The 24742-nt window shown below is 44.8% G+C and overlaps 1 protein-coding gene across 1 annotated transcript in view; it reads left to right on the top strand.

The window, feature by feature from the left end:
* ANTXR2 (ANTXR cell adhesion molecule 2) overlaps positions 1-23869 on the top strand; it is a 114512-nt gene extending 90643 nt beyond the window's left edge. Inside the window, exon 17 of the mRNA XM_086463933.1 lies at positions 23606-23869. Coding sequence (XP_086320059.1) covers positions 23606-23644 — 39 coding nt within the window. The 3' untranslated portion in view covers positions 23645-23869. The remainder of the gene's footprint in view (positions 1-23605) is intronic.
* Positions 23870-24742: the final 873 nt, after the last annotated feature.

Here is a 24742-nt window from a genome sequence, read left to right as displayed (position 1 = left end):
GCTAATGCTCAGCTGAGCTGGAATTAGTCCCACCAGAGGTCTGTCAGCACTGTGCATGCGCTGCCCCAGAACGCTCGAGGGAGCGCAGCATTTGTGTAGTCAGACAAGTTTGGGATTCCTTTCTGATGTGGCTGTCACTTGGCACCCCCGTTGCCAATCTAGGTGCAAACGGGGTGTTGCTTCCTGGCTGCCATGGGACGGCACTTCCCTGGCAGTGGGCTGAGCGAGCCCGGTGACCCAGCACACCCCACTGGCACGTCTGAGCTAACAAACATGGGAGCTGCTAGTAGCAGCTCTGAAGTTCTGCCTGCATGCAGCTGCTAACACGCTGCATCTCTTAGAGCCTCTCCAAGGCTATTTTCGTTAGCTACTCGTTGACAGTCCCCCATGGTGGTATGTTGTGTGAGCTCCTGCTGCATTTAGAGCACCGTATTAAACCAGGACAAGCTCATGTCCATTTTTGAGATAACGTGCCAATGCAGCTGGCTGCTTAATCCCTTACAGAATTCAGGCACATCATACAGGACCTATTAGCTGCTCTTTTTTCTCATTTCGCTCAAACAAAAGCTGGCCTCTTCCTCCCCTACCCTTTTGCATGTTCTCAAGCCTCAGAGCAGCCAGCTCACAGGAGAAAGAAGCACGTGAGAAAGGAGGAGTAGTCTTTTGCAGACCCTATGTATGTGTGTGCCCCAGCAGGGGACACAGGACCCCACCTTGGAAGCACAGTTACTGCAGGTGCTGTCATCCCACCGTGACTGCATCGCGCCTGAGGGGGCTCAAGTCTCACTCTCAGAGGCTCTTGTGTCCCTTCCTCCTCTTCAGGCTTCCTCAGCATTTGTTATTAGGTCTATTAAAGAGGAATAATAGGCACTGTATTTTCTTATTGTCACTATCAAGTCTGCAGTGATTTATTCAGTCTGTAACTGAATTAAAATCTTAATTAAGCTTATGCCACCTTTTTCTTCCTTTTAATTAGGTATTGCCAAATCACTTGTCTGTGGCAAAAAGAAAAAGATAAAAACAGAAATATTTTTTTCTCATCTGTACTTGTAGTAGTGAGGCCTCAGTGAGAATATCCTCTCAAAGAGATATCAAAGAGGTTTTTTTCTTTTTTATTGATGTTAAGATTCTATTCCTCCTGAAAACTTTTAGCCTGCTATGCAGTTATATCTCAGTGTCTTCTACCTAGGGAATTCCTGATAAAGATTTGGTCTTACCCCGCTGAGCCTGGCAGTGCCAGCTGGTGACCTGTACCTCAGGTGGACAACAAACACAAGCAGAAGCATCACAGCAAGGTCTGTCTGGCGGCAGAGTGCTAGCTGGCTGAAAAGAAGCTACGCTTCGGACAGGCTGATCAAGAAGTGCTGTACAGGAAGGGGGTGGCTATACTAGCCCAGAGGAGTAACAGAGCGCCAGTGCCCGTGCTTCACACACAGACAGATACCTCTTTCCTTGCTTGCCCTCCAAAACTGCCAAGATGCCACGGCATATTGCTGATGAGGAGAAAGCAATCGCCAGTGGCGCCCCATCATACTAGGTGCTTCTGCTTCACCTCCTGTCCCTGTCGTGCTCACAAGTTAAGAATGCACACTGTCATTCATCAGCAGTTTAAGCAAGGGAGCGTGGATGAGTGCAGCTACAACTAGAGTTTGCATTTTCATCCCGAAAAGAATGGGATACACACGAAGTAACATCCTGGCTATTCTGATTTTGAAAGCTTGCAACCACCGTGGTGTGGTACTTGGGGAAGGGGCTCAGCAGCCAGCTGAAAAGGCAACAGCCATCTCTCCAGCTGAATGCACTGTCTGGGCTTAGCCGTGTGCCGCAACTTGATCACCAGCGCCAGCAACTTTCTAGTCAGCTTCTTATCTGGGCTCTTACCAGAGTAAAGATAACACCTTAAAGAGTGCTGTTGTACAGGAAACCTCAGTGAATAGTTTTTTTGACTGTTTCCTGGTGTTAATTTCATACCCGGCTTCTACAGTTCGTTCTTACTTTAGTAAGACACCAGGAAATGACGCATTGCAGCAGTGAGGTTTGATGCCTTAATAAACACCACTTCCATCTAAAACAATAAATCCTAGTGAAATGAAGAATTTATGGCAGATTTGGCCCATGGTACACTAGAGATGTCCATCCCGGTTTTGCAGATGCAACTACAATCTTAAGCGGGTTTGGTGGAAAGTGTGAGCTCAGCTGCACCTCCCCATGCTTCCCCCAGGTGCATCGCTTCTCCTTCCTGCTCGTGTTTCACCCACAGCCAGCGTTGAACAGATCACAAGGTCTTCCCCAGGCACATTAGAAGTTTGTACTAAGGTCTCCTAAAATATCAAATGCTGCCATCATTGAAACGTAAATCCGTAACTTTTAGCAGCAAAGGGATTTTTGTTTGGTCTTCCTTCAACACTACCTATTCATTTTACCCTTGCCTCAACCAGCCCCTTCAAAGGCGACAGCTTTGTGGAAAAAAGTGTGAGCTGGCTCTTTTCGGGGAGGCTACAGCCGAGTTAATGTACTCAACTGCAGGGTGGAAGCTTTCCTAGCTTTGAGCCTTCTAAGGTCTGGATTCAGCCAAAGCTTTTCATCTGGTCTGTCGTGTGGGGGTAGGATTTCAATCCAGGTTAAATTCTGATGTTTCCTCTGTAATGCAATTTCGTTATTCCTATTTGTTACAAAAGCCAGCTTCTGCAGTTTCCTTGGTGCTTACAAAATAAGTTATTAATGAAGCCTTTATTACTGAGTCTTGGGAAGAAACTCTAAAACCTCATGTGTGCACGTTCCCTGCCTTGCCCCATGGAAACATGAGGCACTCCTTTTGCTTGAATCAGCTGTTTACTGAGCTTTTTTTTTAAAAAGCCTGTCTCTTGTCGTCACAATGAAAACCACTTCTTTCCACATTAACCTCATCATTTGAGTTTAATCTGTGCTATCCTTCGGGAGAGAAGGAGCTCTGGCATGTGATTGTTTTAATGTCCAAGTGGCAGACTTTCAAACACGCCAGCCCATCCCTGGTCTGACAGCTTACTCCAATTAAGGCTGACACTCTGTCCTTAACTCATTCTCTTGTGCATAGGTATGGCAGCACATATGGTACGTACCATCACGTGCTGATCCGAGACCTATGCCATGCCTCTGCATGGAAGGGAAGGGAGGCGAGCGGGGTGGGACTGATTCTGGTCCAGCTCCAACATGATTTTGCATCTGAGTGTGTGCACCAAGCTCCGCGGACATCCTCTGTCCCACAGGCGTGTGTGGAAGAGAAGCGGCCGTCCCCAGAAATGAAGTCTAGGCTGAACGAGAATGTACTTCCACTAGCAAATCTGGCTATTTCAGTGCAATAGGGCTGAGATTTTCAAAGGGTTTTACGGGATGTGAAGCATTTCAGTGGCACTTGGAGACTTTTAAGTTCTTCTGTAAATCTCTTGCCTAATATTTGCGTGTTGACGTTTTCTACTTAAGGGGCCTTTTGGCATCTTTTGCATTAATTTATAATGCTGTGGTAGTTGGGTTGCAAGCACTGCAGGAAGACTGTTTATTTTAAAAAGACTTTGCTTTGAAATCAGATTTGATTCAATACAGAGACTGACCACATTCCAACTTCTCATGTCTGTTTTTGGTTTTGTTGTTTGGGTGGTCTGGGTTTTTTTGATTGTTTACAGATGTATTTCCTAACAAAATTTTCCTGTATCTTTACATTTCATATGTTTTAATGAAGCGTTATATGACACTGACAATATTTTGTACACCTTCCGAAGTTAATGGTGTCTTAATGTAGCCCCGTGGATTTTAACAGGATCAGTCAAGGCAGAAACCCACCTCACTGATGGCAGCTCCTCTTCTGTTTAGCTGAAGTATTTTGGTCATACCATTCTCAGAATTTACACCTTATAGGTGCAAAAAACCCTGAGCTGTTAATGTGTCGATTGCAGCAAGAAGACTGCCTAAGCCGTATCCTTCTCATCCAGCAGGGAATAATGCTAGCAGTGTGTGTCCTTAATCCGGCCTTAAGTGACAATAGCGGGCCGGGACTTTTTTGTACTCGTATGCTGTATGTAATTCACAAACTGTGAAACCTCAGTTGGTTTGCAATGTATAATTAGAAGCAAAGATTTTTAGACAAGCAAAGTGAAGCTTAATAGGGCTGTTTGCTTCAGTGAGGCCTTACGTATGCAAAGGATAGACTGGCTTGATTAAATTCTGTTACAGCTGGTACAAGACCCCTTATCAACATGCCCGGGTCATTTTAAAATTGTAAAAATCATTTAGTTTAAATCAGCCCTTTCCTAACTGCAGCTACATAGATGTAAGCCATTTTAAGATGGTTCACAAAGCTATCTACTAATTTAACTACACTTGTTTGAAAATAGAATTTGAAATTTGCAACTAATTAGAATAATTAAACCTATATTCTATTTTTGCAAGAGAATTTTTATTTATAAGTTTATAATTTAACAGTGTAGGCTTTTGTTTTATTATGGTTTCAACTAGAAAGAGCTGTTATTCTCATCAGTGATAGGATTTAAAAAAGGCACCAATCTACCTGTATTATAATGAAATTCATGCTTAAGTATGTATGTGTCTCCAGCTTAGAAGGTAATTGTGCACACCTCATTGCTTTTTACTCCTGAATGTTGCTGTGGTCATTTACCAGGTAATTTCAGAGACAAGTTCTAAATTACCAGTGATTTCATAAAGTTTAAAATATTCATACCTAGCCAGAAGATGACTGAGCATTTCCTCCTCCCCTCTCAAACAGCAAATTAAACATTCATGAAAACGACCTAAAACAATGCAGGGAAAAAAGTGCGTACTTTGAAGCGCTCTCAGGCAGCAAATTTTCACAGTTTACTCTGCTGTATAATAAACACAGTGTCACCATAGCAACAGCCACATAACTTCAGGTTTATGTAACAAATGACAAACCCCATTTCCTTCCCTAAATTCGCCAATTAGATTTAGCACAGGATTTTTAAATCTGTCCTTGATCTCAACATACTGTACCACTTCCCTGCTCTTAAACAAGGATCTTTTTGTGGCAATTGTTAATTTTCTTTTTACCAATTAAAAAAATTCAGTACCTCAGGCAGCAATCTTGAAATAGACTATGAGGATGATAGTAATTTCTTTCAAATCCCCTAAAACTTTGTTCTCCTCCTCTTGCTGGGATTTCCACGTGTCTCTTCACGTGGGGCAAAGGGAGCAAGCTCAGAGCAGAGCTGCCTCTCGACACCTCGGCCGGCACAGCCACAGCAGCGCAGTCTGCTGCGCCCGCAGAGCCCCTCCACCTGCCAGGCCGGCAGAGCTTGCTGATCTGGCTTACAATGAAGTTGTGGTCATTGCCCCCATCCCCCCGAAACCAAAACGACAGGCTGACCTTATCTAAAATAATTGGTAGCACATTGCTTCACACTTCAGTACTGCAAGACGGGTGACCCCTCTTGCGATGACTGTGACCTGGCTACGCCAGACACAGACCTAATGTTCAGCTGGGCCCAGGTCTGTGCTGTGTTCCAGTCGCGGCCGGTACGAGGTAAGCAATCGAAGCGGAAGATCGATAGGAAAACCCAGACAAGGAGGCAAGAGAGAAGGTCTTTTCGGTCAGAAGGTGGGACCCTACAGAGATGTCAGACGCTGGTCATTTTTAATTTTTGTCCATGCAGCTTGTCAGTAGAGGCCAGTTTAAGTATTATCCAGGTATTAAAAGGCCAATTCCTAAATTAAGTGGAGGGGCTTCCTTCCTTAACTACAAACCTGACAACTCAACCACCACCTCTACATGGCAGTGTATAGCTTTAAGCTCTGACAAGCCTTATGTATGCTGCAAATGAAGAACCAGATGTTCACTCTCTCCACAGCTCTTAAAAGTTAGTTTCACATTCTGAAATTGTCCTCAAGCATGTTTCCCTCTGCATGTGTTAAAAAAAATAATACAAAAACCCAGAAGCTTTTGATAATGAAGCTAACATATTTTTGTGGTGTGGGCTATTTTTTTCAGTCTGCTGCTAGTTTTTAAATATAAAATATAGCATATGTTTAACACAGAACATATGGAAAGAAAGAAAAAGCAAGTCTTGGATTCCAAATATCATACTCTTATTAGAAAAGATTCGACAGTATGAAAGTGGTCATTCAGAACAAAACTAAAAAAAAATGTATTTATTACCTATAAATATTCATAAAACTATCTCTAGTTCTTCTCTTACATATCCTGATGCAAATCTGAAAAGAGAGTGCTCAAGACAGCACAAAGCGTACAGAAGGCCAACACGTATTTTTGGGGAACAGATCAGTTCAGTACGCCTGTAAGAGCATGTCTGAAAAACTGACTATCGTGCAACAGACTGAGAGCGGCGGCTGTTCTTGTATACCTTCTGTGCTATCAGCAGGCCACGCTCCCCAGGCTGCTCCCCCCAGGGCAGGGTTCCACAAGCACAGGGTGCACCTTCCTCCCTGGTGCCAGGCTGGCGTAAGTGGGCAGGGGCCGGTGCCCCGCAGGGTGGGCAGGAGGCCCGAGGCCAGCCACGTGCGCCCCTCACGCCCCAGCGCCCGCAGAACCTGCCATCAGCGTGGTCCAAGTGACGGCTTGGCTTGGCGAGGCTGCTGCTACCGACCGAGAGTCCTCGTGCTACGCGCTACAGCAGTGCCACAGCAAAAGGCAGCCCAGACAAATTACGATTATGCCATTAGTTTAGCCACCAATTGCCTTTACCAAAGAGTATCTTGGGTGAAAGGATGCGACTCGTGTTCCCACATGAGGACACCTGCCCCACAAACGCATGTGCCTAAGCAGCGAGAGCTGGCGTTGGAGGCGAGGCCCTGAAGGAGACATGCTGTGTATGTGTGAATCACAAGCTCTAGGCTAGAGTACCAGAGCTCAGTAAAAATGCACTATGAACGGACTGGGCCTCAATCAGCGTGCAAGTGAAACTGCCGGTATTCCAACCTCTGTGCTGAAAGGGTCCTCTGAAAGGGCATCCTAATTTCAGGGAATGCTTACGTGACAAGTAAGAGAGAGTCCTATCAGTTTCGGCACTGTCCAGGCAAACACAAAGGTGAGTCCTTTGGAACAGAACATTGGATGCGTCAGCCTTGGTAGGAACTGTGTTCAGGTCAGAGGTGGCTTCTTCGCCCCGCTGCCAGAAGCTTGTGTGCTCCTCCTCTACAGCAGGTTAGGCTGGGCACGGCACAGTATTTTGTTGACAGACTGACATTGCACTGATTTAATTAAAGAGATATTTCTCTTTTAAGTTCTTAGCAGACAGTTACCTTCAGTTTAAGAACTCTTTCTTTTGTCTTTATATCTGCTCTTTGTATTTTGTACCTACCTACCGAGAACAAATTGATCCAAGCTGCTGTCAACTAAGTGTATGTACAAAAGTTCTTTTTCTTGGGTTCAGTGAAACTGATCTTAAACCAAAAATACAGTAGAAAGAGGAAATCTTTGCTTTTAGTTCACTATCTCTTAAACGACCAGACACTATTCATCTGGAACGAGGGATCTGCAGAGCTAGGAACAATTTACGTCATAATGCAGATGCAGCTGTACTGGGGAAAAAAAGAGACTAATATCAGAGGGGTGTTCTGCATGCTGCCTGTTGGGCATGGACAGAGCTGGACCATGATGCTTTCACTGGCTCTGCCAGGAATTCCCTTCCCTGTATTAGTGTTAAGACTTTCCTTGTCTCACAGATACACAGAGATGTACGGCTCGGAGGCCCTTCCCACGAAGCTGCCACAGCCAAGGCAGGCAACGGGGAGAGGGAAGCCAAGGCAGGGTGAGGCGGGAGGTGGAGGCTGGCTCTGGTCCCTGGCCGTCTATGAAAGCACGGCAGTGGTGTATCGCTTGCTGCTGTAAGATGGGCAGCAGTAAAGCTTCGGCCTGTGCAGAATTCACTGATTTCTCAGGAATCCTCGAAGAAGGGTACTATGCAGCTGCTTATCAGCCCTCTCTGACCTCCAACAGGGAGCACTTTTTGTTTATTACAATGAACAAGATGACAGATGTTTAAAAGCAGTAACAGAAGAAAATACTCACCTCCCCTGTTATTTATCGGAAAGAAACCTTAAGAGGCTATTTCACACAGAAGTTTTTTTGACCAGCACAAGACTCTGAGTAGAAAGCAACATGATAAACCCAGCATGGTGACATCTGCATGCCTATATGCAATCAATATTGTAAATAACCTTCAATACTAGCTGACAGATGAAAGGCATCACTCAGTCCAAACTCTCTCTGACCAAACTGAAACAAGATGCAATAGAAAAAGACCATCACCAATCCAAAACTGTCCCTCAGACTGCAGGAGTATTTTCTCTAAAGTCTTGCCAGTTTGTCTTTCCTTTAGAACACAAGCATAGAGAGAATTTATGTGAGTGCCACAACAGGATGAAGCAGCTAGTATTCAGAGTGAAGGACTCAGAAAGGGCATGGCAGATTTCATCAGCAGTTGAAATTGGGAACATCAGTGCAGGTGTTTGTGCTCACCAGTGTGCCTTCCTTCCTGAGACCCATTAGTGCAGCAGCAAGCATAAAGCTCTAGGTACCATCCGTACTGTCTCTCTTCCCCCCCCCCCCCCCCCCCCTTTTTTTTTTTTTTGTAGTGCACTTCCAGATAAATGCCAGTCATTTGGCCAGGGCTAACTCACAGAAGGTACAGCAGGCACAGATGGTACTAATGCATAAATGTAATCTAGCAAAAGGATGCCAACACCAACCCAGAAAAGGTTCCAAGTAACTGCAGTGCACTTACAGGAATATAGTGATTGGCAAGGTGAAAGCTGAGATTCACAAGAGCTTACTGTTCCCAAATCAACAATAGAAACTCTACAACAAATGAACATATTTATTTATTAATTTATAAAATGCACTTAATAACAATATCTCTGGGCATATGTATAGTAAAGCCTCACCAAAACCCAAACTCATTATACAAATTATACTGATCAAAGTAAAAGAAGGGTGAAAGGGAGAGGTGGCAACTGAAAAACAGAATAAAATCCAGCACTGCATACCCATTCCCCCATATTTCTCTGGAGAGCTCCTAGGAGGAAAGATGGGCAGCGCAGAGGTGCACCTAAGTCAAGTGATCTAGACAGTGTCTGGGCAGAGACAGAAGCGAGTCCCATGTGGGCAGCTCTGGAGACCATAAACACCCTCTCCTTCCTCAGGACTTTTTCCTTTTTCTACCTACCAAATCCTTTTTCCAATAGTAGCTGGTAACATACACTTAGGAGGAGTATACAGGGAAGGGAATAAATGCAGTTTGACTGTGTCCCCACGGGACACTTCTTCCAGCTTCTGGAGAACATTAACATCTCCACTAAGCACATCTGTAGCAGTGATTTCCAATGCAGAAAAAACATTTCAGAGAATACAGACTTCACCCCACATACCCTAGTCCACAAGGAAGAGAGTGCAACTGCTGCAGGACTCAAGCACTCTCTCTTTGCAGTGCACACATCCTAGAGGCTGCCAGCACCACTCGTGATGGGCCAGCTGCTTGATAGCCCTGAAAAGGAGCCCATGATCGACACCATGCTGCCATAGCACAATCTGAGACCGGCTTCCGATCTTATTTCCATGAGCTTTACGCTGCTGACTTCGAAGGAACTACTCCTGATTTTCAGCAAGACACATGAGATCAGAAGCAGTGCCTCAAACTTAACAGAAGCGGCTAACTGTGACACCAGTACATCCAAGTGAATTGTTAGCAAGTGCTTTGGTAGTAGGAAATAAGGAGAGTACTGCTCACTGTCAAGGTAACCCAAGACAAAAGTCTTCCTAAGTTACAGACCTCTTGGCAAAGAATTTCTACAGTAACTTGCTGCATGTGTGCTGCCCACTCTGTCTTGCTTGCTGGACAACTCTGTGTACGAGGAGAACTCTTACATGCCTCCTTTCCTCTGCTGGCTACTGACTGATGCTCATCTTCCATCAGTGAGAGCTGTCATTCAAAGGCTGCTCTGACCTGTGCCTCCTGCAAGCAGCTGCAGTTCACCAGAGCACTGCAGCTCCTAGCAGTGTCTCTCTCCTGCAGTCTACACTGTCCAAATGAGAGATTAAGCTTTCATTTTGTATGCACGGGGGCCAGACACGGCCCTCACTTGTAATGGTTTGTGTTCCTGGACAGAAACACCAACTCCTAATTTAAATGCTAGATAGATATGAAATGCATATTGGCATTTCATCTTCGTCCCCCTTTACTAGCATCAGAAATCAGCACTTGTTATCGTAACGGACTAGTTGCAGCAATCTCTTCTGTATTCTCTGAGTATGGTGGATTGTGGGTCAATGGCTAGGGCTTCAACCAGCAGTAATGCTAGCAACAATCACAACAAATTAGCGCCCTTTTAAATATGCCTGACATACAATTAATAGACACCTTTGCAAACCGAGAGCAAGGCAGACTGACAGAGATGTGTATGAACCAAAATCAGACAGCTTCACAAATTCTCCTCTCTCATAATCCAAAAGGTCTAAATCAGATGTGGAGCAGGCCACAGGAGAAAATACATTCTGCAGTCATTTTAATTATGGTGTGGCATGAGGGTTTGGCTTTCAGGAAGGATTTAGGCCTTGGTCCAAGGTAGAGCATTCCAGAGCTGCCACTTCTAACACTGCTCTGAACAGAGAAGGGTTTTTTTTTGGGGAAGGGGAGGGATGTCCACATGTCTGTGAAGTTTATGATTACTAATTAATTTGAATTAAAACAAAAGCCTAATGATGTGCTGCAGGGTTTTGTCTGCAGGAAGGAGAGCTGGCTTATTGACATGTAGTCATTGTACTGGGGGAAGCTGATACGGGTTGAGGGGTGGGGAAATAGCTTGGCACCTGCATTCTCTAACCGGGTCCAGTGGTCAGCGTCATTAATACTGAGTTCATTATCGCTGTGCAGGATCCAGCTATCGGGTATTGCTGTAAAGGCTTTGGCTGGTGAAGTGACAGCTGGATCACAGTGGCATCTAGAGGGCCTGCTACATGCTGTGCGTGTGCAGGCACTCGCGTGGCAGAGCGAGGTTCCTGCTGGGGCTCTGTCTTCCCATCTACAGAGCCATCTCAATCTAAGCCGTCACAGCTGTGGTAAAGCTGCAGCCCCTGGCCGTGCCAGCGACCTTCTAGCCTTCCTCTTAAAAGAATCCACTTAAACCTTATCTACATCTTGGAATAGATTCACGTTTTACCACAGAATATCTTAAGTGGAGTTTTTTCCTCATAATAATTGCGTGTTGATTATTTTAAAATAGTTTACATAGCATCCTAAATGCTATATAATCAGAGTGACTTCTCTCTTTACAAGTTATCACATGCCAGTCAGATACCATACAATCAAATGGGCCTGTTTTTTGGCTGGGGTATGAATGCCACCTTATCGCTCTGTTATAAGCCAAGAACTTAACCCCTGGATGACTTAGGGACTTTACGGCTGTAGAGCATCTGCTTCCTAATATGTGAGCCATTTGAAGACAGTAACACCTCTTCAGAAACGCCTGGGTTATGGAAGTCAATCAGCAGAAGGAGACTGGGAAGTCTTCCTAAAGGAAGGAGATTTTTAGGAGAGGCTTGAAGGGGACTTTCCTGAGTTGAGGTCAAGATGGAGGGGAAAAGGAGTTTGGTTCTTCTGACAGTTAGGGTTTATCTGTTGTTACCTCTGATTTCCGAGAAAGAGAAATTGCATTCTTCTCACTCTGAGTATTTGCAGAGAGGGGAGGAAGGAAGAATAATGGGAGATGTCTGACTTTGGCTTTAGAGATGCCATCCCTGGGATCTGTGAATTTCTGATATTCTTTGCCTTGTTAGATGAAAAAGGCCCCAAAAGCATCAGGTTTTGATGATTGTTGGGTTTAATGGTCGTAAAACTGGGCTCTGTTTCTGATTTTACAAGGCTTGAAATGTGATGCATCTAGTAGGTTATTCTCTTTCTCTTCGTCCTAAAAACGATGTCGAGGACTCGGGGAGCCATTTAGGATGCTAACACGAGGAAACCGTTTGGCACTAAAGATCAGGCCTGCCGTCAGTTTGGCTGGAGTCCTCCCATAACATAAATGGGATCCCCAGTAATACTCCCGATGAAGATTCATCCCAGAAAGTTTTAGAAGCGTTCAAAGAGCTACAACACTTTGCAGGGAAAATGTCTCTCCTATTCTTCAGCACCCTCACCCCACCACAGCGATGCACGTGTACCGCAGAAATTTAAGGAAGAGCTTTTGAAGCTTCATCTGGAAGTGAGTGTTACAATCCCACCCCTCCAGTTTCTCACTGGAGAAGAGGGAGCTCTCCCAGTGACAGCTCAGCGTACCCCTGGGGACAACGAGAGAAGGAATGTCCCGGTTCTTGTGCCCACGTGAGCAAGCATCAGCATGGGGTGAGGTGTGTGCTGGGATGGCCGCCAGGATGGAGATCACTTTCCCTCTGGCACTGAGAAGAAGGTTATCTGCCTTCCGAGGCATAATTAGATCTGAAGGAGAAGAGCCCTCCATTGGCAGGTGCTTACCATGGGAAAACAAGAATGTGTCCTTCAGGAAAGAAGGGTCAAACCTTGCCAGGCCATGGTGTATTTCCATGGAGGCAGAAGCGCTGCAAGTGAGGGAGGCTTACTGCCAAGGGGTCAGATGGAGCGCGTGCTGGGGCCCTCGCTCCAAAGAATCTGCGGTAGAAAAACAGGGACTCTCCAGGCCATTTCCACGTCCTTTCCCTTTGCATAAGCAATGCTTGCCTTCTATGAGGAAAACAACAAACTCCTGCCCTCTAGAGACAGGAGACCTCCAGCTCTGCTGAATAAAATATTTGCCACAACCTCCTTTTGAAGCAGATGCTACAAATGCATACAGTTTTATTCTCCCCTAAGGCCCACACAACTGGCTCAGCAGCTCATCGTGCTCTCTTCCCCCAGACCTGGAAGGCCAACTCGCAGGAGAGGCAGCTTGTCACAATCACTCTTTTTCAAGGCAGTAGTTTATTCAGAGAACTGCTGAATAAAGCAATCACAGAAAACTTGGCAAAGGAAGATAAATCCCTCCCTTCTTCATTACCAAAACCTGTCTAGGCAGGACAGCAAATGCTCACTCTAGTTGAGCACTGGTTTCCTTTCCTTTCCCTGGCTGCCTGCGTACCTCTGCAATCCACTTGCCTTCTGTCCTTCTCTGAAAACTCATCAGGGCAAGAGCTGCCTTCCTGGTGTACAAATGACAGAGCCACTGGCACTCAGGCACAAAGGTGTGCGAGAACAACTGTAGCTCTTCTGCTCGCTCACATCGATGGTTGCCCCGCTCCCAAGCAGCCTCACAGACCACAGGTCTGTGCAGATGCAAGCGAGAAGCTGTAGGGAGCCTGTGCTGTTTGTGTTTGACTTGATTAGCAGGAGTTCAGCGTGGATGGAGCTTTTCAGATCACTCTGTGGAAGTTACTTGGAATTCAAAAGTGGGAAAACTGCGTTGGATGTCTGGCCCTGCATCTTTGCTCTCAAGTACCGGGAGTCTTGGCAGAAGCACTCCTTTCAGTGCCACATAGCATATTGAGCCACAAAATCCCTTCAGTCCTGGGTTTCACAAGGTTACACCACTGGTAAACACGTACTTCGAAGATTTTGTTCGCTGCAGCAACTGTGCCGAAATGTCCATATGTCCAGTTACAAAATAAGCGCTATTAGTGGGGTGAAAAGCTGTTCTTAATAGCATTTTCTCAAGCCACCAGTGTGCTAAAAATACTACAGATAATACCCCTCGACTCCTCGCTGCAATGCACCAAGTATTTGCATTTACATCTAAGCAAAGTGTGTACAAAGCGGATACCAAGCCCTACCCAAACGTTTAGCAAACCATGTCAACAGGAGATTACCGAGACATGCCCCTAAATCACAGGCACTCGAAAAACAAACCAGAATTTAGCAACTTTGTTCAACATCAGTGAACTGCTGAATTAGGACTACGTCAGATACATAAAGGGGTTTAAGATACCCGCAGGGTTTCTCTCCACAAATTAATATTTATATTAAGGTAAAAGTTTGAGGCAGATGGCAGCAACCAAGCTGTGTATTTTTATGCAAGAAATACTTGTGTGACACAGCAGCAACAGACTCCTGGCCATCCATTACACCTTTTCTGTTTTTAGACAACATCTTAAAAAAACCTATTTTGAGCCTATTAACTGGCAGTTCTGTTTTGTTGGCCTGTACTCTAAAATACAGTATGTATTTGGTGCAGAGACAGGAAGTATCTTTTAAAAGAAATAGTCCTGTCCTCCTTTTCTGCAGCTTACTCCACGTTCACTTTACTTGCCTATAACTAAAGCAGGACCAAGAGAGGAAAGGTGGCTGTGAAGTCAGACTCAGCTGCTGAGGTACCTGTAATTGTGCTGGCACATTCTCCTCAAAGCAGTCTTTTTTCTGAGGCAGATAATGCCAGTTTTCGTTGTAAAACTACTGTTCTTGAAATTCGTATTACACGACTATTGAAAGTTGACCTGCAGGACTGCTAGATTGCTTGGAAAGATCCTGAGGTTTGTGCACACATGCTAAGGAGGCCACATTACATAAATATGAGGATAAGAAGCTATATGCCTTTTTGCTTATCTCAAGCTACTGGCAAAAATTGCTAGAATGAAAAAAACAATATTCTTAGGGTAAAATAATGTAGTGCCATTCATTTGTAGTTTATTTCTTTTTATTATGTTGTTGTTACTTTAGGACGATTTTGAGCCCATCCGGTGTTGTTCTTGGGGCTTAGAACTTACTCATCTCTGTCAATGCTGTTTCAGCCATCAATTAAGTAATTTTGGGGAGAAAGCCTCCTCTAGAAATGATCCTGATGTTTGCATCAGTAGTGATGGGTTCTGGAGCAATAATGCCAGTTCAAGATCGAATATTCCTCTGAGAGATTCATTGCTCATTTATTCCATGAAAAATGATACTTCCAGCAATGTACAGCATTGCAAGTCATCTTTCCCCATAGCGTGGTTCATGGATGCCAGCTGGGACTTCTTCACTTGCAACTTGCGCGGCTGCCCAATGGCACTGCATTGAGATGGCAGTTGGTGAGCATGCAGGTGCTGAAACCAGTTGTGGGTGCTCTTTTGTAGGCAGTAAGGGGACATATGCGAGGACAGGGAAACTGTGACGACTTAAAATGGATTTGCTGTATGCGAAACAAACATGCTGGTAGCAGCGCACATCTGCAGGGATGAGATTTGAGCGCTGAGAGCTTGGCAATGGAGCACACAGATTTCTCTTAGCAGAAGTGTAAAGCCAATTCCAAATTCTTACAAAGTTCTGAGCTACTTGGGTCACCGAGACGAGGGATTACCTGATCGTCAGGGACAAAGAGCAAGTGTGAGAGAGATGTTAGGTTAAATCTCTGAACGCTGCCTAGAGCTGCACAGGACGTGGGTGTGTTAGGCACCCCTCTCCAAAGTAAACATATAAACAGCTATCTTTAAAAAAAATATATAAACTTAACTTCAGTTGTAAGCTCCAGCTTGTCAATGGATATTTATGAGACGAGCGTAATATTATAACGGTTATAGCGGTGAAATACATTCCGAGCGGGGTGCTAGTAAAGAAGCGCATGGATGTTAATGCCAGTAGAATTTTAATGCCCAGGAGACAGGGGCAAGGTGACACTAGCTCTAGCTAATGTTGCTTTTGCTGGCTACAGCGAGGGAGGATCACCGAGGGCCTTTTACGACGGCTGTAAGACAGCGGGGTTGGCTCCCGAGCCCGACACAGGCGTGTCGGCGCAACTGCTGTCGTGTTCCACCCTGTGGTACCAGGCTCTGCTGAGGGGAAGCAGTGGGATTTTTCCAGTCAGGAAACAGCCACCGCTGTTCAGCTCTTGTTCCAGGACTTTGAGGAAGCTGCTGCCAGTACTGGCATCTCAGCGCCTAGTTTGAAATCCTGCCGGTTTTATTCCTTTAGAAGGCCCTTTTATTGTCACAACTGCACAAGAGTGTGCAGGTCAGGAGCATGTGTAGGAGTTCATTATCCCCAGTACGCTCTGTACTGGGAGTTAATGATTCTAAAGAGGTTTGGAAAGTAGAAAATTGCCTGTTCCCTTGCATTAGCAAAGAAGAGGAGGTTTACACAGTCTCGTCCCTTACTGAAATGGCTACTCTCAACTTTGATTCCTTATAGAGAAGCAAACTGCAGGCTGGGCCACAGGGAAAATAAGTGTAAGAAGAAACAGAATCAGGTAAACGGGATTCTCATCTGGTAATCCAGACTGCTGTGGAGAGTTGCCATGAGAAGACAGCTTCCCGGGGAATGACAAAGCTGGGCTAACAGGGACGCACCGGTCACAGAGATGAAAGATGTTCTGATAACGCTGCGAAGACAGGGCCAACATAAATGACATTGCTGAATACGTGTCTTGGGAGTGACATTATTCTAAAAACTCTCTCCTTCCTCATGGCTATGCGGGTACTGATCAGTTGGGTTGGAGGGCACAGAGCTCACGTGTGCCATATAAATGACAAATCCCAAAAGAGTACGTTCTTTTTATGGGGCCACTGCATCTGTGGGTAGAAGCACACGATTCTCGGCTTCTGCTGGTATGTCAGCAACAGACAGTGGAGGATCTTGATCCTCCAAGGCCAAAATGAGCCAATCTTTTATGACATTGTATATTATAGGGCGTAATACAACTGTTCTGGAAAAAACAGAGCTGTAAGTGCTCCTCTGGAAAATGCAGTTGTTCTTATCTGTCCTAAGCTGGATGCCAAATAACTCAGCAGTTTACAGGGAACCTTTTCCTATATATACGGTTACTCAGAATGTTAAAGAAATTAAGTCATAGGCAAGGACAAGGCTGAGTGACAAAGTACTCGAGAACAGACGGTGCACCCTAGGCTGGGCAGCTGGATGTCATCACATCCCATCTCCACCTTCCATGAGTTTACAGACTGCTTCGCCTGCCCTTTCTGAGTTACTGAAGAATACTACAAGTGAGGCCAAACACAGCAAAGCAAACAGTAGCCAGAGACAGTGGGTTGAAGGTGGTATGTTAAAAGCTACCTGCTAAGACCAATGACTACCCAGCAGGAGCCAGATACTTAAATGTGAAGTGAATGACTTGAATTCCTGTTCCCAGTTGAGGATATTCTGTCCCTTCAACTTCCCATGTCATACTGGTTACAGTTCATAGGTAGCCTGAGCCTGTCTGCTCAAGTAGCATTTGGAGGAAGGCTGTGATGAAGGATCCACAGCGTCAAAAGAGATCCCCTCTCACTGGGACCCATGTGACACATCCAGAAGTTGACGCTTAGTTCAAGATTTTATGTAGAGAACCTGACTTCCTTTAGTTGCATCTTTTTAGGCAATTACACAACTCAACAAAGGAGAGCAAACCAGAAAACCGAAAGCATTTGTTATCCAACCCATGATTACATACTTATTTTGGAAAAGTCCTTTCATGCACCAAGGCCCTTGGGTTGAGAAGATACTGATTAGTATAGTATTTCACATGTGAGTACAAAAAAGCCTATCACACACTAAAAGAAAGAGGAACGGTTCTGTTGCCAAATTTCAGCTTCGGAGGTGGTACTGTGAGGATTGCTGTTGCTGTTTTGGCAAACCCAGTCCACGTTTGAGATACCAACAACAGATCCCACAGATATATCTGTATCTGTGTCTTTGTCTCTCCTTTGCATATATGTCATATACTAAAAGAGATGCTTCTCAAAAAGCTCTAGGCACTCCAGATGGCACTTAATAATAGAAAAAATTACACTCTAACACGACTCAAGGCAGTAAAACTCTCCTCAGCTGAGCAGGCAGCTATGGCATTGGCACCCAGCTCCCCACCAGCCCGTGCCCATCCTGCAGTGCGGTCCCACCTAATGCTGTGATGTGGGAGAAAAGGAAGGTGAAGAGCTATCTCAGCCTGTGACCTCAGTAAGGGACTTCTGCTTTCATCTCAGCAAACACAGCACATACAACTTCCGTGATGGCCACTTACCATCCTGCTACTTGTTCGAAATCTCTTATTAGACCTTTGTTGCCTTTCATCAATTTCAGTTTGGAAAGATGTAACAAATTTTATTAGTTGTCTCCAGGAGAGCACTGCCTCTCATTCTCACTCCTGCACATTTTGAAACTCCTTTTACTGAGCAGTGTGTCTTCTGGCTGTGGTACTCCAGGGGAGGGAAAACCCCTCCTCAATAGACAGTTTTAAATGGCTGACCGGGAGATAAAGTTTTATGGCAGTACGCGTTTGCAGCTTGTAACTGAAACAGCAGAAAGTCTGTAGTTCGGTTTGAAAAAAAAAGGCAGCAGAGAAGCAAAACCTCATTTACCCTCTAGATTACACCAGAGCTGTGTGGTGAGTATTTGCACGACGCTTTGAAGACGGAAGGCCAGCTCTGGCCGTTCGGGCAGCAGGCTTGGTGCCAGACGAACCCATGCAGTTTCCCGCTGCCTCCACCGAGGAGCCCAGTGTTACGTTATGGATCGCTGGAAGGCAGCGCACTTTTGCTCACTCAGGCACATGTACAAACCCAAGGGCTTTTCATACCTATCTAGCCAACATCAACAGCCGAGCTCCGGGCTCTGTCAGACTGCAGTCCAAAAGATATTCTCCTCCTCCCCCATGCACCCAGGGCGCTGTCCCAGCAGAGCTGTACGGGCTTGCGGAAGCTCATAGCAGAGGAGGAAACACGGCTATTTCTGCAGGCACCTCTTGATGCCGTTTTTCTTTTGGGCCTTGCCATGTGAGGCTCTAATCTGCAGTTCAGTGTGAGCATCCACTTCCCTTGAGATCGTGTGCTCCGCAAGGACTTGACCTTGGTTGCCCCGTAGCTTAAATTCAGCAAGATATTCAACCATTTAAGAAGTGGCTTTCATGTAATATAAAGTGTTCCTTCATAGGTAAAAACCCTTGCCCTAGATCTCTTTCCTCTTTCTTTCCTTTTTTTTTTTTTTGTTAAATACCTGCCGTATTTTTCTCCTGTAGTACTTGTGGTGTGCCTTTGAGAGTTAAGGGTGGGTTTTTTCTGTTGAACCTGGTGCATGGAGACAACTCCCATATTCCACATGAAGATCACAGAATGCTTGCATAACTCATTTTTTAATTACTCTAGTCCTAAACCACTAATTTAGTTCAATTTTCTACTGACTACATGTTGGTATTGTAAGGTTTATGATCCAGTGATTTACAAGGTGTGATACATCTGATTTCAAATTGGTTGTATTGATTGTTTAATTGAGTACGGGGACATGAGTGTAACATGAACTCACTCAGCTGGTGGATCATGGCCATACTGCTAGGATGGTAATTCACTGGTGTAATCAGTTACATAGAACAAGCATGTTTGATTACTGTTTGGTAAATAGTGCTTCTATTTAAGTAAATAGTCCTTTTCGTAAAGTTCAGATTAATCAGAAGAAAAATTTAATATTCTGTTTCTAAAAGCTGGTCTTAATGATGAAATCAGTATCACTGTGTAGGAAGTTTTGGATTCATTTAGAGGAATGACTTACACAAGTGCTTGTCTTTTTCTGAAAACCGACTTGCATGAAGACAGCGATACTGGTTACATCACATACGACCTCGTTTTCTACTTGATGAAAATGTACAGTTCATATTGGTTTAATCTACAGTGATAAATCCTTAACAACTGAAAATTAGTCTTTTATCTTCTGCCTACTTCACTTTGCCTGTTTAGAACGTGAATGGTTTCAAATCTCACTTAAACTACTTACAGTGTATTTGTTATTATCTGTTATTGTCTGACATGGACAGTGTTTTGAAAGTTGGTATTTCTTAGGTGCTTTCAGATTCTCCCGTTAATGGTGCTTTGTCTGCCTGTTGGATGAGTTACGCGATCAGGGGTCTGGCTGACCAAACAAATCCTTCTTTATCTCCTTCCTCCCCCATCAGTTCTCCAGCAAGGAGGTTGGGGGCAGAGACCATGGGAGATGAGGGGGACCCATAATAGTAGTTGTTGATTTAATGCTCTCCTCTGTCCCTGCTATGTCTGGAATCCAGGAGGAAAAACCCTCTCAGCCAGCATTTAGGGGACTTAGGTAAACAGACCAAGAGGGAGGCTTGCCGGTGCACACGTTATCTATTTTTGCTAAAAAAGAATAGTAATATGAAAGATATATATAGTATATATGGTAATAGACTCAAATTGCAAGCATGGTGAGAGCTCAAAGCCCTTCACATTGGCTTGAAAGCTACTTCTTAATGCATTTCATGTGTAGGTATTGTGAAACCAGGCACCTTGTCACATCCTATTACCTGAACGTAAAAGCTGTTCTCTACTATGCCGGCGTGCAGGATGTGCTGTTCCGTTAATGACACTACAGCATTCCTGACCTTCTCATTAATTAGCACTTTCAGGGTATTTTCCAACAGCCTGATTTCAGCTCTGGCCTCTGTGAGTATCACACTGTACACAAAAAATGGCTTCTTACAGGAAGGCTTTGTTTTCATTTCAAACCTCTCATCCTCCAGTGTTCTTAAATCGGAAAAGGTAGTCAAAAGTGCCAGTACAGAAATTCACGGAAGTTACAGCACTATCTGATCATACACCAGATGTACTCACTATCTTAATGCCTACGGGTAGTTTCAGAGTGGAAGTGACTCTACCTCAGGTAGAAAGGAAGAAAAAAGAAGTATCACAGGAGCATATCTTCCAAAAACTTTCTAACCCTTACTACAGGCTGGCAGAGAATGCACGTTTAGAAAATGGAACATCTTTTTCTTCATTCTACTGAAAGCTATGCCCTGTAACTCCTAAGATACCACCTCTAAGTTTTATTTTAAGGTTTCACAATTTCTAGATTTATTTTGGAACAGGTTTATGTTCCCTTTCCTGCTCAGTTCACCCCTTATATTGTTGAAGAATCATCTGCCGCTTGTGGTCAGCCTTTAGAAGGCGATGGACACTCCAGAACTGCAGGGCACCCAGGAGAAGGCGCCCGGCCAGCGGAGCAGGCCCGGCGCTGCAGACCTACCGTGTCCCACCTGGCCCCAGAGCAGCAGGAGCAGCTCTAACTGCAGAGCGGTTTGGCCATCGCTGCTGGCGCAGCTCGCAGTGGGCTTGCGGTGACGGTTACATTCATGCTACCTGGTAGGATCCCAGTGAAGGCCAAGGTGGAAACTCGTGCTCCATTTGCTAACAAGGTTTCAAGGTGGAAGTTCTCCCTAATTTTCTATACATGGCTCTTCAACTGGAAATCCTTCCTAGGGCCACAGAACACCATCTTCCCTAGAACTAAGGGGCTGGTTTGCCCCTTGAACAGTGGTTATCTAGTTCTTTAACGCCATTCTCAAGAGCTCAACCCACACTCTTAATGCACTGCACTCGCTGACTTTGTGCAGTCAGACCCTGAAGAACTTCTTTTTGATTGTAGTGATTATTTCAGACCTCAGGTAAAGCACTGAGCCGCTAAAACGCCTTCTAAACGCAAACAATGCAAACAACAAAATGAGTAATAGTCAAATAATTTGCCCAAAATTGATATAAATTCTTGCACTGGTAACTGTCTTTAAAGAATGGTGAGAAGCTACAAACAAAAGCAGAAATTCTGTATCAATGGGTACATTGCAATATTAATTACATCAGCAAGGAACTACTGCAATTCTTCCACTACCTGTTTCCTCCTAATGTTTTGCAGTCTTGTTTTTTCATTGTGGCATGAACCCGGATGTAAACATCCCTGCTGTCAGCGTGTATTTAACATTAGCTCTGTCGTCAGAAGTGCTCCGGTTGCACAGCATTTCTGGATATTATGCTCAAGAAATACTTCCCTTCTACCTCAGAATTCATTTGATATGCCCAATTAAAAAAAACCAAACAACTGCAAACAAAGCAAGCAAACGGAAAGGCGCATAGAGATGTCCAGGCCTATTACGCTTTGCCTTTCAAGGAATGTCTTTGCACTCCCAGCTGATCTCTGTGCATCTCTTCTGCATTTACAATACAGATGGTAGGAGCTAGAAGTTACTGCAATTACTGTTCCCACCTATTCACCAGTTCTATATTTATTACACAGTTGACAGAAGCAGAATCTTTAGAAGAGCGTTAGCAAAAAAAAACAAACCAACCCTTGATCAGAACGCTGCCCCTTTCGTGCCAGTCAAGGGCAGGTGCCAGCTGGGCCTTGCCTGGGTAATGCCAGATAACAATGCGTGCAATCACCCTCCCTGTTCACTGGTAAAACATTCAGACCAAAATAAATAAACGAAAGGAATATGAAATTCAGACCTAATTTCATTTGATAATTCCATAATCTCCTAGGTTTAAGAGGAAAGCAGTAATGTTCCCCCAGCCATGCATCTGTAAAAGGATTCAAAGCGTAAGCACAGCTGCCTGTTCCAAAACCAGCACAGGTACTTGGCATCCTCTTCTACCAGCCTCTTATAAACTGCTTCATAGATTCAGCGGTTTCAAAGCCCTCAAGTATGAATCGAAGGGGACAAAGAAAAGAAAACAGGCTCAGCTTTCTTCCTTCTGAGGAGACTTCCACGTAAAGTGCCTCTGTGCTGTGGAACCTGCACCCGCCGTGCCTGTGAGGCTCTCCCCCTCCGACTGGAGACGGCCGCAGGCCCAATGCGGTCCCGGGCTGAGGGAGTTGCCTCACGGCCGCCCGGGGCGGGACACAGCATTACAGAGCTCGCTCCAAGGGAGAGACTCTGTAATTAGTGAAGAGCCTCACGCCAAAACATGCAATACTGGCTGTCATTCACCAATCGTGCCGCACGTGTATCTGTACAAGCACTTAATGCTTCCTTGTGTACCTCAGAGATTTACTTTCTCCGGGTGGAGAAGTCCCGAATAGAGGCTCAATGTAAGCTGCCTTTTTCTGTCACCGAAAGGAGAGGTATCGCTGCTGTGCTGAGCTGTTCTGTTGAGAGTATACCCTGCTTCAAATTGAAACCTAAGATCAGTTTGGAGCTTGGGCATTTAAATAAGCTCTGAGAAGTGACTGGCAATTTTTAGCGCTTACCCCAAATGAGTAAAAAAGGAGTAATGATTTTTGCTAGTGGATTTGTTTCATTCAGCTACACCAAAAGCTGTCAAGATTAATCTGGGCCCATTTATGGGAGAAAGGTATTTACTCAGGTCTGACACCAAGGGAAACAGCTTCTCCTGTTGGTGCACAGCAATTTTAAAGCACATAACTGGGTTTATAGATGCAGAGCTTGGGTTACTGCTAATCAAAACCCGTTTCAAATCAGCAGCAGCTCTGCTAACTAACAGTCACATTTATCTGCACTGCATGAGGATTTGGCTTGGGGGAGATCTGTGGGGAGTATCTGCCTTTGCTGTGATCTTCCTTTACCTTACGTGGTTTAGATAGGTTTGAGTTTGCTCACTACAGTTACTGAGAACTTGTAAATTATCCTCGCAAAAGACCTGAGAGTGTTCAAAATATGTCTTCTGTGTCATTGCTGCTTTCCTAATGTCATGTATTTCTGAGTCAAATGCAGTGCCTCACTCTGGGTAATTTCCATTAATTCTTAAGAGGTTTTTCATGGGTATGTTATTTTCACAAACATCTGAATTGAAATTGCAGCCACCTTCTAACATCTAATATTCAGCATCCCAAAATCTTGGTTGTATGTACTACTCCACCAATAAGAGCTTCTCTCTTCTTTCCCCCCTCAGGGCCGATGTATCAACTTCACCCGAGTTCAATCTCAGTAGAGGAGGAGAAGAGGATACCAGGAGGAAAGACAGCCACATTTCCACTTTTCAACCAAGCAGAGAGAACCGAGCCCTTCCTTGCATTTCTTGGATCATCTTCAAGCCCTAACTCAGAAGGTTTCTGCACTCCCCGCTCCCAGGAGCCAGCGTCACTGTGCCGAGCTCCTGCGTTTCACCCCAGTGCGTTGATACTCTCTGATCTGCAACAGCAACCAGAAGAGAAGCATTGACTTGCATGCCTATGCTTTTATAGAACACAAAAGGGAGAATACAGACACCAAAGATGATGACGTTTTTCTGGTTTTGTTACGATTTTTTAAGGACTACAAATTCTCAGGACGCAGTGTGCTTTTAGCAGAGATGCAAAGTTTCTCAGATGCAGAGATGGCACGTGTTATTTAAAAAGGGACTACTAGCCAAAGGCAGAGGGTAAAAATTCCCACCAGGCTAAGCAAGCACAAGAGCTGAGTGCCTTACAGCGATGTCAGATCACAAACCCCTTGCGAGTCTCCCATTGCGTCGTGCCTTACGGGAACCTTCTGACTGGAAATCTTGTCATTCTAACACTGAAAAGTGCACACGCATGACAAAATGTAGACAGGATGCCTCAAGGTATTGGTAGCAAGCAAGACTTTGCCCTTTAGTTTTTGAAGACACCTTTCTTTCATTATGCACCCGGGACAGGAAGAAAATTAATAGAGCGTTATTCCACGGGAAGACAGCCTGTAACCAGAGATCTTGAGCGGAGTTTGAGGGACTGATGCTTCAAGACCTTGACACTGTGGCTGGTGGTTTTTTCCCCTTTCCTGCATTCAGAGTTCAGTAGCGCATAAAACATCATCCTCTATAAACATACCTAGCAGTCGTAGGCTTATGTATTTTTTTTTTAGATTAAAAAAAGCAGTAGCCACTATGCTGGTATCTCAGGGTTTTTTATCCCCCCCAAATCTCCAAGGGCTCTTCGGCGTCACAAGCCAGCAACTCTCTTTGCATGAGAATTTCAAAGTTTAATTAATATAATTAAAGGCAACAGCAAGCAGCAGCCTGTGAAGATTTTGTTCATCTTTTTTATGCCTTTTGACATTGAATGACCTATTA

Source organism: Leptosomus discolor, chromosome 4, assembly GCF_034619465.1.
Source record: "Leptosomus discolor isolate bLepDis1 chromosome 4, bLepDis1.hap2, whole genome shotgun sequence".
NCBI classification, from domain to species: domain Eukaryota; kingdom Metazoa; phylum Chordata; class Aves; order Leptosomiformes; family Leptosomidae; genus Leptosomus; species Leptosomus discolor.
Note: the sequence above shows the minus strand (reverse complement) of the source record. Positions and strands in the feature narration are given on the sequence as shown.